Genomic DNA, 14,056 nt, shown 5'->3' with positions numbered 1-14,056 from the left:
ACTTGGGAGAGGGCTGATAGCCAGACATATGGGGGCCCGTACAGACATGACAGTGTTGAGGAAAGACTACATAGTGAGTATTGTTGTGTATGTCTGGGAGGAAATCCAAGAATAGCCAGGAAGGAGACTCGTCATGGTAAGAAAGGGTCCAAAATTTGTGACTTTAGCCCTAAATATCAAGCCAAAATTAAAGTAATATAAATCCTAAAAACTAATATTTCAGCCTTACTACTACACTGAACACTAATCTCGTTATTTGCACATTACAGTTTTTCAATACCTGGCAGCACAGTGGCAGCTTTGTTTAAAAATACATTCATTTAAAGGGTGCAATTGTTGAATACAATTCAACATTTAGCTTTCAACCATTTAACACATTATGAAGGAGATGTTAAAAACAATTTCTATTCTTTTCTGAACGACCGCGATGATTATTTGTCGCACGAACAGCTGGATATTGATTACTTGTTGGCCAATCACATCACGCGAATACGCCATGTGTGCTAGACGATACCATTTTTGGGACAGGCATTCACCAGGTCTAAGTGCAATTCAGTAACATCCGACCTCGTGATAGAAACTGTTTACTTGAGTGTAATGATTACCAAGAACTCGAAACTATCACAAGAGGGTCATGTCACGATTTATTTTTAGTAACTTTCAGTGTGATTATTAGAAAATGTTAAGGAATGAGCGCACAGTTTTAAAGCATCCCTCCATATTCATAGTTGATTCCAATCAAGGTGCATTCCGTCATTCTTTACATTCTTGCTCGGTAACTTGCATTGAAATTCCCGGAGACAGGAACACGAACAAGGTGAAGATTTCAGCTGGAAGAACATCACTCTTACGCAATAAACCCATCTTTCCTGTAGCACACGGTGACATGGTAAGCTCAGCTATTTGTCTATCGAATTCTGGCATTTATGCTTTTGTTAGCGGCACATAATAGCGATAGGTCGACGTGTCGTGAACGACAACAACATAACCACCTTTCAGTGAATGTCCGCTCTCACCTTGCGTTACAGAACACCAGTGGAATGGAGACACCTCTCGATGTTTTATCACACGCTGCATCATTAGTTCAAACAGACGAAGCAAATCGTGAGTCGACAATTTATTCTTAATTTTAATTTTTCGATATGGCTATCGGAAGTGTGAGTAGTTGTAAATATGTGTTGTTTCCCGAGCGGAATACCTGTGTATGTATGTGTCGTTGAATGACGTTGCCGCATACCAAACATACGTGCATACATGCATATTATTTTCAATCGTCCGCCTGTCCTCTCCAAGAAGCGTTGTATTTTTGTCGACGCCTCCCCTTTGTAAAAATTGTTCATTTTGGTGAACTGCCACTTTGCACTTTTGCATCATCGATACAAGAACATTTTTTTGCGAATATTTTGGCTGGTTGTCATAGAAGCTGACAGGTGGGATGGGATGTACTTTCTTGGATGACTCAGTGTCAAGCAGCAAAGTGTAATCACAACATACACATGTATATACAGACAGTGGAACAGTTAAACACTGTGACAGTTTATACCTACCTATAGCTTTGCACATACACACACTCTTATCAGCAGGACTTGTAATGTTTTGAATGTTTACCAAGTACGTTAATGAGAGACAGACATACTGCTTGTTGCATTGCTGTTGGCAAAGAATGACTCTAGAGTTTCACCACCTTAGTAATTCTATCCAATACCAGGGCAAATGAGTGAATGGGGAACTGCTTCTCGACTATCTGGAGTCCACTGTGTGATGTGGATATATTTCATTGTAAATGTTTGTTCATTATATTCCATAGCAGGGCAGTGTGCAAGGTCACATACAGGATGTAAGTTATTGTGTCTGTCTGTCTGTATGTATGTATGTATGTATGTATGTATGTGTGTGTGTGTGTATGTATGTATGTATGCATGTATGTATGTATGTATGTATGTATGTGTGTGTGTGTGTGTGTATGTATGTAGGTATGGTAGGTAGGTAGGTATGGTTGGCGGCTGCTGGTGGGGTCATGTATGTACTCTTCAAAGACAACTACGATGTAAACCTTTTAATAGCTACATGTAGCTACAATTTTTTGTTTCATTTCTAAAGTAACTAGATTTTATTACTTTTTTTTTGACACAAATATTACTAACTAAGGACAAATTTACAATTCATGACTTCTGTTTTATTGAGTGGCCTTTTAATAAACAAATTGTAAATATAGCTACAGTGCAGTATACATGTATGCCTGGCTGTGACAAAATGGTTCGAGTGAAGTGTATCCCCAGAGTTGAATAAATTACCAACCACTTAAATCTAGTATGTTCAAAAACTAGTTATTGTTGTTTTTCTTATATATTGCCATGGACATGATATTGCAAGTTATCATATTATACAATTGCTGCTCAACCAGCAACAATGTGGCCAGACTGGAGACTAGTAGACATACATGGTATTGGCTATCCAACTCTAAACATTGATCATGGATATCTCCCTAATACATCTACATATACATGTATTGAATAAAGTGGCACAAGCTGCAAGTTTATAAACCTTTTACTCAAATGAAAATACCTACATAAAACCAAAGACTATTCTTGTATAATATTAGTATAGATGCATAGTACCTTCTATGACACTACAATATCATTCTCGTATTGGACAAGTTAATTGCCGAGTGTGGATTCCTTCACAGTTTTTTGATATGTGTAAAGAATTACATCATCGGATAGTTTATATGCTATATCTTAATACCAGTATGTAGATACTACATGTATGATTGACTTTTAAATACATGACAGCATAAAACAGTTTTATGCTGTCACGTATTTAAAAGTCAATTATAGTATCTACATTTTTGGGTGAATTTTAAACTCACCCAAAAATGTAGAAACTCAGTATGGACTCCTGTAACAGAATTTCTAATGCTGTTTATCATTAACCCATACTTGTATTGAAAATCAAGGAAACAAAGCTATGTGATTACTAGTTGTCTTTATAGGTACAGTGTGTGTGTGTCCCTAATCCCCAGTTGCTCTGCAAGGATATATATTTCATGTTTAAGAAAAATGAAAACTGATAATTTTCAGACCTGTGGCTATATTTTTACAGTGTCATATTTGAATTACGATAACAGATGTTGAAAAAAAACGACAAAGGGATGAAGTAGCAATTTATAGACATATTATTTCAAGATTGGGAATGAGCTGAGGTATGGTTATGTATTATTAAAGTTTGTAGCAAGATAATGCAAATTAGCATATTGAATAAGTAAAGGCTATGTATTATGTAGTTCAAGTTGTGTAAAGAGCTTGATAACAATAGGGCCTATAATGCACCTGTCCTTAGAATAACAGGTTTGTGTCACTGTGCTTGTAGCACATGTCTTTTGAGAGAAAAAAAGCAACATGTGTATGGAATTTTGTATTTCATACATTACATAGTTATATTTATTCTTTGGAGAATTTTTATCTCAGATGCACAGCTTGGTCTCTGGTTTTCTTGTATTGTTTCATGCTAGATCCTAATGGGAATGGAGGTGTGTTTAAGCGCCACCTCTCCCTAGCTCATATTATTGTAGAAAAACAACTTGAACTCTTTAACACTATAGTTATCACAGTCATGCTCTCAAACTAGACACCCTGTCTGTCAAATTGTAGAAACTGATGATTGATATCAGCAATTAACCAGAGGCACTCCTGGAATGACACTTTAAATCATGTTATTTTTAGTTCAAATACACTAAAACTGTGACAGTCTGATTGAAAATAGTACATGCTATGTCAATCATTCTGTGTGTGATCCAACCCTATGAGATTGTCTTATAAATATTATCACAAGTCAGGCCTATTATGGCCAAGATATTTGAAGTTAAGTAGACACTTTATTTACCAATGTCTTGAATTAGTGTGATATTAGCCTAGGACAACCATACATGTAGGTTTATGAGACATGTATAGAGATTGGAAATTAGGCTGCATAGAGTATTAGAGAAGTGATATTGACTAATTATGTACATATTTCAAATAATTGAGCAATTTTGTTGTGATAAAGTTGGTAGCAATGAATCACTTTTTGTGATGAGCTATGTTTTGGACAGGATATTTCATGTTCGGAACTAAAAAAAAAGGGTAAAATTTTCACATCGACTCACAAACCAAGATATGAATGTCTGTGATTAAATGCAAGTTCTTATCAGCTCCCTGTTAATTTTCACATAGGGATTATAGTAGGGTCGAGCTAGCCTACTTTCAGCAAAATATCATAGTTCAGTTTTTTGTAGGCATACATTTCAGAATATTGGTGTTAAATAATTCTGATGAAAATGTATCAAATACGTGTATTGGCAAATTTTAGATAGATATGAAAAAAAATGCATCAAATATATACAGAGACCTAATTTTATATGGCTTGTGCAAAAACACATTGCTGTTTTCAATGAGAAAATAACAAATCACCCTTATGGTTGAATCCTAACTTTACACTACTACACATATGGGGAGATATATTACTGGAAACATGTAACCTGGTTTTGAGTATTGTGTCTTAGCTCTCAATTACAGTTCATACATATAGGGCTATGAGAAATGAGTTATGCTATTCAAGGCCATGTTGTTGTGAAAGGCTTGGGCTGAAATCACTCTCGGAGACATGAGTCAGACTGTATGTACCCGTCAGCATTGTATTTAAAGCACTGTGGTGATGACATGACCATACAGTGCAGGCATGTGTGTGTATAATGGAGTGTTAGGTATTACGGTACTGCTAAGTGGGTTAGCAGATGGGGGAAGGAAGAAGTAAACAAATATGCTGTACATATCAAAATATAATTTCAAAATTTAACAGATTTTAATAGTTTCACCTAATTGTATCGCCAGAATTGGTATACTAGTATAAATTTGCATATAGTTTACGTAGAAACCAGAGGGATGTACTGGTAAATGAAAATGGACATTACAATGTGTAGACTTTACACAGGCATTTCATACCCTTTTGTTTGTGCTCAAAGGAAAAGGTATGAATCCCAATGATGTAGATTTTACTGTGTAATATTTGTTGTTTTGTGGCAGCTAAAGTAAACTTGATCAAATACAAATATTGAAGATTGTCTACACTTGGATATTTAAGGGTGAATCTAAAAATTCCAATTTTAGTCAAGACTTAATATTCATTAAATTTTATGATATATAGGACACCTTTAAATTCCTTCATGGTGCTGATTTTATTATTATTATATTATTATTATTATTATTTATTTATTTATTTGTTACTTTTTTTTTTTTTTTTTTTTACAAATGTCAGAGTTCCAAAAATGTACATGTCATTGAAGAGTGAATGAAAAACTTCCTGGGCATACAATGTAGTGCCTGAATAGACTGACCTTACAATTATGTACAATAGTTATTTTGTTTGTGTTACTGAGCTTACCACCTGTGGAGCATTCCCTGTAATGTGAATGGCTCTGCTGAAGATGTCATATGACTCATAGTATTGTGGTATGTTGGGGTTCAATCTGTCATGAAAATAGTGAAAGAACTAGTTTGCCATGAAATGTAGTCTAAAGAAGTCTGTCACCTGGCTGCCCAAGGCAAGGACCCTTGGCTGTTTGGAACACCTCAAACAGCCTTCTAGGACAGTGATTTATTGATGCATGGATTTTTACACAAACAAACAATTCAGTCTACAGTAGAAAGGACCGTAAATCAATGATTTTAGAAGACATGGCATTTTGAAAAGGAAACCAGTATAATACCAAGTCAGGTAATGGACTATATAAAAATAAGAATAGTCAAATTGTAACAGTATCATGGATAATATATGAAAAAGTCAGTTATACAAAGAACATGAAAAAGATGTTTATTAAAGTTGTAACAACATATTTATACATACATGTCCTTGTAAAAAAATGTATTTGCAAGCAAATGTAAGTGAAGTGCCATTGTGAAAAAATGTATTCACAAGCAAATTTAAGTGAATTGCCATTGTAAAAAAAAGTAAAAGAAAAATTAGGTGAGAAGTCATTGATACTTATTAAAGGTAATATCATGGTAGTGCTACTTGTTAATGTTCAGTAGCAGAGTTTTGAGACTGTTTATGATCACTTGAAATTCGTCTTCACAGTTCAAACTATGACAAGTATTTCTACTGTTTTCATACAGACAGACAATGCATACACAACATATGCTGTCTGGATTATGATTATTAAACAATACCTCATATGTATTATGTTCTGTTTGTGGTTAGTGACCTTTGACCCCAATCACCTGATAAGTGAACAGTGCAGTGTCCAGCCTATCAGCAGACAAGTACATATACATCTAAAGCTATCTATTTTCACCTGGCCTGTTCTGTAAATTTGTATCTCAGGGTGCAAGCCTATGTGATCAACTTTACTAAGCCCAACCTGTTGAATAACATGGCTGGTTGTTATCAGTAATTATCTGAGATACTAAAGTTGGATTTAAACCAGTTATGATTGATGTACAGCATTTATTGATGAAAAAAATGTTCAGGTAAATTTAGTCTTCCAGACATTTAGTTTTTGCACTTCATAACTATTTATTTCAAACAGTTAAATTAACAAAAATGATACTAATAATGAATTTAATTACCAATGAGACTGATAGGAAAAAACACATTAGATTGTAGAGAAAAAACCCCTATGTATAACTATAAGTCTAAGATTAATACATTTCTTGTGAACATTACATGGTGCCTTACTTACATTTATACAAATCATGTTACAGTACTAACTGAGCATGCTCAGAAGGAAAAAACAGATTTGTGTCATTAGATTATCATTTAATTAAATTGACCTTTTAGAACTGTCCCCACACATATGATTCTTATAATTTGGAGTCACATGTTCACAGTTCAACCTGCAAAATAGAACAGATAATCCCTGCTATTTAATTGTCATACAAATATTTTAACAGTTAACAGAGTTAATCATGATAAAAGAGACAGCAAGGCTGGCACACTATAAAGGTGATTGACCGATTTGATATAGTACATGTTTGTAGTACCACAAACCATGTGAAACAACCATATATTACTCCACTGCTGCACAATACAAAGGTATTTGTTATCTAGTCACTCAGTGTCTGCAAAGTCTGAAAGTTGGTTATGTGGAGTTTGTTCCTGGTCAAGATTGTCTCTTAGACCTGTGAACTGAACATGCAATAGGCATAGGCATGTACATTCAGTTTATGTAATGGATTAATTCCTATGTGTAAATTGATGTCTGTCAGTTGCAACTCTTTTGGAACTGTGGTATTGTGATTGATCATGTGTATATTTTCCTTGCTGGAGATACTCTGCTGAAAACAGAAATCCAAGTGTACAATGGACTTTTTTACATTGTTTAATCAAGATACACAGAAGGTGAATAAAATTTTCATTTTATGTGATCCGTTTTATGGTATATAACTATACAATGTAGTGTCTCTAAAAAAACTGGTATGAAACCAATTGACAAACTGCAATTAGTGCATCACGCCATGTACTGTTACTATATCAGCATTTGTGATTTAGAACAACCATATACACATGTGTATATTGTCATTTGGCACAATATGTCTAAAATACATGGCTATAAGAGAATTTGAGCACCATAATCCAAACACATTCTCCAAATAATGAATGAGGGCATATGACTTGTCCTCAATATGCAAATTAAGATGGATGACAAGAACCATGTTTCATGTACTTGCTGACATGCTACATGTATCTATTTGTTATTTTTGTACAGAGAAAACTAGCAACTTTGGCACTGTACAGTGAACTCATCCATAACCCTGCCAAGTTGTGAGTGGGAAGCACTGAACTTGTGCATGTGTAGCTGTGATGTTTTGATTATTGGTGTTTGTAATAGACTATTTTGAAGTACATGTACTGTCAAATTTTTACAAATCACAGTTACACAGCTGTATTGAACAGATGTATGTCTAAACAGCATAGGCATTTCAGCTACTGTTTTGAATGAACTGAAGGGTGGTATGACATGAATCATGTTGTTTTTACTTTGCTGTATTAGTAGAACTGTTTCATGTTTTATTGAAACATTGCAAGGTGTGATGGTTTTTAAAATTTATGGCCTATCCATGAAATATATGTCAAACAGGAATTTTTATGTTTGTATGAATTTTTGAAACGGTGCAAGATACATGTATGTGATCATTTCACAATTTATGATATATCCATGAGATAAAAAATATAAATTTTTCATCTTTGCTATCAATATGTACATATAACTACATGTATGTAAAAAGATATGTGATGTTTGAATATTAATTGATTTTCCACACCAAAAGGTGTAGGTAAACCTAGTTCTAGTAGTGCAATGGCAGACCTTGTATAGAGGGATTACTTGCATTCCACCAATGGCCATGAAAAAATGGATCAATATGGCACTCTGATTCTAATCTTGTTTGCATATTTCCATGGCAACACAGATAATGAATGCCAGTCTATATCTGTCATGTATTTCTAGTCGTCGTTATATTTTATTTGCAAACAATTACACTTTTGTAAACAAAATTTCACCTAAATTTTTTTCACTGTGAAAAAATACTCAAATAGTAATATGTAAAGTTTGGATCAAAGAATCCACTCAAGGTCTTTGCAGCATTTAACATTTCATGGAATGACTTGCAGTCCTGACATATGGCAGTTTGATCAGAATGGAGTAGAAATATCTCAATATACACAATTGTGAAGGTATTCACCTAACTGACAATTTATTGTAATAATCGTACAAAGAGTCTGCTGTTTCTTGATAGTTTTTCTCTGACAGCATACCTGTGTACTCTAGAAATACTTGTATTACTCAATGAGCAGACAAGATATTCTGAGCTACTGATAGTAACCAAGGGGCAATTGAAGAGTAGTGGTCACCTCTATGAAAAGACAAAATTATTTGTTGTGGGTCAGAATGAAACAAACTAGGTTTCCTAGTCATCACATAGTAAGGGATAGGAGATAAAACAAACTAGGTTTCCTAGTCATCACATAGTAAGGGATAGGAGATAAAACAAACTAGGTTTCCTAGTCATCACATAGTAAGGGATAGGGGATAAAACAAACTAGGTTTCCTAGTCATCACATAGTAAGGGATAGGAGATAAAACAAACTAGGTTTCCTAGTCATCACATAGTAAGGGATAGGAGATAAAACAAACTAGGTTTCATAGTCATCACATAGTAAGGGATAGGAGATAAAACAAACTAGGTTTCATAGTCATCACATAGTAAGGGATAGGAGATAAAACAAACTAGGTTTCATAGTCATCACATAGTAAGGGATAGGAGATAAAACAAACTAGGTTTCATAGTCATCACATAGTAAGGGATAGGAGATAAAACAAACTAGGTTTACTAGTCATCACATAGTAAGGGATAGGAGATAAAACAAACTAGGTTTCCTAGTCATCACATAGTAAGGGATAGGAGATAAAACAAACTAGGTTTCCTAGTCATCACATAGTAAGGGATAGGAGATAAAACAAACTAGGTTTCCTAGTCATCACATAGTAAGGGATAGGGGATAAAACAAACTAGGTTTCCTAGTCATCACATAGTAAGGGATAGGAGATAAAACACACTAGGTTTCCTAGTCATCACATAGTAAGGGATAGGAGATACCAAATTTTGGTAGGTCACAGCAAATTATGGTGTATTGATTTGGCTGACACATGAACAGCACAGACCATATGTCTATGATACATGTATGTTGATAGTTTTTCACGCACTATCACTATCAGTCACCTTTTTGCTTGACATTTGAGAGAGAGGTCTGTTGTAGTCACTACTAACCAGTAAACAATAACATTTGCAGACATAAAAATCATGGCAATAAAATGCACTGGTGTAGAACAGTAGTAGTTGTTCTGTGTATTAGAGCTAAGACATTCACATGAATCAGGGAGCAGTTTTTTTCAAAGATGTGATGTGATATCTTGTTGCTGTCTGTGAGAGTCAAGATATTCACATGAATTAGGGAGTAGTTTTTTTTCAAAGTTGTCATGTCTTGTTGTTGCTGTCTTTGAGAGTCCGGGATTAGTTTGTTTAGTTGCCATGGTTGATGTTTTGCTGTTTTGACTTGACCCCAAATGACCCAATGTAATTTTTTACTTGGGAGGTCAACATGGGGTCACATAATCTGGAAATGATGGTTTTGGAGTATTCTGCAGTGAGTTGTCCTGTATAGGGTGTCATCTTATCAAGGAATTGAAATACCCCTGTTAGCCAGGCTTGATCTGTGGAAGCCCAGGTGTTTGGCCTCAGTTTGACATCCACTTAGTCACACACAGCATATAAGAGCAACTGTCTGATATTGAGTATATGCTTATTTGTCTTAACGGCTGGATAGTGTGAGTTCCTGTGTCAACATCAACCACTAAGGCTATAGGATCATGTAATCTATCCACACCTATGGATATTAAAATAATAATCATTGACTAGTACTTATGCTATTATCAATTTTTCTGAAATGTGGGCAGCCTGTATTCCATAGTCTATGCAACCATTATTGAAGTGTGACACCCCATTCAGTAGTTGGCTTTTTGTACACAGACATAATGAACAGTGTCTGCCAATCATACAGCCAGACAGATTGAATTTCTCCCTTTTATCTGCAAATGTCAAAAGTATAAGATGTGAGAGAAATCCTAGCGTGACAGTGTGAGTGATAGTGTGAGAAATAAAAGAAGAATAGATAAAATGTGATTTCAGATGTAGAATATTCATGGTTGCACAATACAACTTGAAGATTTTACTGTGTAGTAAGTGATAAAATAGAGAAGCAAAACCACAAAAAACCCCACCACAACAACAGTTAATCCCCCCCACCACGAACCCTCTCCCCCCCCCAAAAAAAAGAAAAAAAAGAAAGAAAAAGGGTGAGCTATATTATATTCTTGTACATGTGCAATGTACCTTCAATGTATAATTTTGTATGGTGATGATGATACATATGTATACATGTAATATATGCCTTTCATAGATTTGTTAGAAATAATTTGTATGTAATTACATTATGTACTTTGCACAATGTAGTCCAAGAATTTCATTTTCCACATAGACTTTTATTTCCTTTTAATTGTGCAAAAAAGTTTTATCAATCGCTTTTCTGAATGAAAATACACTCAATAGTCTAAACCAAATCCTGATATTTGTCTGCAGTGAGTCCTAATAATCAAGCCCTCAATTATTGCCCACAGCTAGAATTCTTCCACCCACCTATGTATAATGCAAGTTGATATGTACTCCTGTATAGGCAAATTTACTGTGCTGTTCCAATACATTTTGTAGGTGGGAGTGTAGAACTAAATTAGTAATAGTAGTATTGTATATTATATAGTATAGTAATAGAACATTTATTTGGCTCAAAATTTCATATAAAAACACATAATCTAAGGCTTATAATAAATATAGATAAAAGGTAGATGAACACTTACTACATGTACATTGTACATGCAGTAATGTATGTGAAGTGTCATAACATCACCATCACAGATGGGTGGTACATGTATCCTTTGCATTTTGTAAGTAGACTCAGAATGGAAACAGAATACTGATCAAATCAGTCAATTATCAAGTCTGTATATTGGATTGCAGGCACTGAAATAATTCATCAAAGTTAATCAGTTGTGGTTGAGTGATTACTTCATATAATGTAGCTGTAATGAAAGGATACTGTTTCTGTGGTGGTTTGGGGCTTATTAGTCTGTCTGCAGTGGTGATATATGGAATGCCACAACTGGTGTCTTATTCATTTTGGTAGCTTACTGTTTGTGTTAGTTGGTGAAATGACAGTTTAGAGCATATATATCTTGGTATGATGCACACTAACATCAGTTCTGTATATTACTGCTGTGTGGGCAAAAAGAACTGTGTATAACATGAGGTTAGTCTATAAGCACAGTAGTACTAGTATGTCAGCTCTGAATATTTTTGTGGTTTTGTGGGTGAAAAAACCCCTATTTTTATACCACACCACAAGCAATCTCTGGTACATGTACATATTTATAGCTATACCACTATTGAATTCTGGTTTGAGTATGTTCAATAATGTAAAGTTACAGTCAGGAATTGTGTGTAGTCAACAATGATTAACATACATGTACTTACAATTTAAAGTTATACTTATATAGTGCTGTGTGTTTTGGTAGTTATTTGTAAAATCATCTCAAAATGGATTGTTTTGTTGACCATCAACAAGTGAAGAGGTCATAAAACTAGCAGTCAATTACTATTGTGTACACATACATGTATATGACATTAGTATTAAAACTAGTACAGTAACTGTTCTTTTTATTTGGTATCAAGTTTTAATTTCACTTTGGCTTTTAGTGTGCACCATGGCATGACAACTGACAGGGCACACTTTAGACTTGTGTTGTTATATTATTTATGTTCATGTGTGCATGTCTATATGCATGTAGTATGTTCATACACATATTATATGTGTACATGTATATGCGTATCTGTGCACAGTATAAATGTATGTTAATGTGTGTGTACACTGTAGCTGTGTGCACAGTACATGTATGCTCATATGTGCATATCTATGATTATGTGCACAGTATGTTCATGTGTGAACATCTTTTTGCACAGCATGTGTTCATGTGTGTATATCCATAGACAGTATGTTCATGTGTGCATACATGTATCTGTGTACACAGTATGTGTTCATGTGTGCATATCTATGTACACAGTATGTGTCCATGTGTGCATATCTATGTACACAGTATGTGTCCATGTGTGCATATCTATGTACACAGTATGTGTTCATGTGTGCATATCTATGTACACAGTATGTGTTCATGTGTGCACATCTATGTACACAGTATGTGTTCATGTGTATGTATTTGTGTGCACAGTATTTGTATACTGAAACATATTTGTGTGACAAATGAGTGATGTTGTACGAAAGACAATTGCCTACTTGTTAGTTGTTCTTGTACATGTATGTTGTAGGTCTGTCACTTTTAGCTAAACATTGCATATTACTCAAAGACCTTCTAGCTCCAGCTGCAGGCTCCGTACTTCAGAATACGTGTCGTCTCCAAGTGATGTTGAAATTACTGAAATGAAATGTAGAAAATGCCAGTCTAGCTACTGGAATGTATATATATAATATATACATGTCTTGAACATAGTGATATGATGTAACATGTCTGTTAAGACAACTGTGAGATATGACAGGAAAGGTGAGAGATTTTTCATTTCCCATGACTGTTACTATGATGTACATATGTGTAATAGTTAGAGTGTTGTTTGACAAGAATATCAGGCATTGCTTGCATACCACATGTAATTTCATTTGTGTAGCACAGTGGGAACTCGCTGTGTGACATGCTAGGCCATGTATCAGCTGGCTTGCATGCAGTAGTGGGTGATCTCGGACTTGCCAGGCTATGTATTGCTGGCTGTACAGTATAGGGTTATTTCAGACTTGCCTGGCTTCTACATGTACATGTAGTACTTAGTGGGCTATCTCTGGCTTGCCAGGCCACATGTAAACTGGCTTGCATTTAGTAGTGAGCTACTGTATCTCATACTTGCCTGGCCCATGTATTGGCCGGCCTGCAGTAGTGGATGATCACTGGCTTGACAGATCATATACATGTATTGCCACTATGGCTTGCATGCAGTAGTGAACCAGGTCACATATTGTTCTGGCTGACATGCAGTTGTGGGCTATCACAGGTTTGCTTAGCTACAAACATTGTATTACTGGCTCACATACAGTAGTAGGCTATCTCAGACTTGCCTCGTTTTGCCTCATTTTGCTGGTTTGCAAACAGTAGTGGGCTATCACAGGCTTGCCTGGCTACATTTGTATATCACCTGGTTTGCATACAGTAGTGGGCTATCACAGGCTTGCCTGGCTACATTTGTATATCACCTGGTTTGCATACAGTAGTGGGCTATCACAGGCTTGCCTGGCTACATTTGTTATATCACCTGGTTTGCATACAGTAGTGGGCTATCACAGGCTTGCCTGGCTACATTTGTATATCACCTGGTTTGCATACAGTAGTGGGCTATCACAGGCTTGCCTG

General features: G+C 35.3%; 1 protein-coding gene across 1 annotated transcript in view; it reads left to right on the top strand.

The window, feature by feature from the left end:
• The first annotated feature begins 785 nt into the window (after positions 1-785).
• The window catches only part of LOC144440189 (transcription cofactor vestigial-like protein 4), a 73,674-nt gene continuing 60,403 nt past the window's right edge, over positions 786-14,056 (top strand). Inside the window, exons 1-2 of the mRNA XM_078129496.1 lie at positions 786-889; positions 1,029-1,104. Of these exons, the coding sequence (XP_077985622.1) occupies positions 887-889; positions 1,029-1,104 (79 nt within the window). The 5' untranslated portion in view covers positions 786-886. The remainder of the gene's footprint in view (positions 890-1,028; positions 1,105-14,056) is intronic.

This window comes from Glandiceps talaboti, chromosome 1 (assembly GCF_964340395.1).
Source record: "Glandiceps talaboti chromosome 1, keGlaTala1.1, whole genome shotgun sequence".
Taxonomy (NCBI): Eukaryota; Metazoa; Hemichordata; class Enteropneusta; family Spengelidae; genus Glandiceps; species Glandiceps talaboti.
This window is presented reverse-complemented; position numbering and strand designations above follow the sequence as displayed.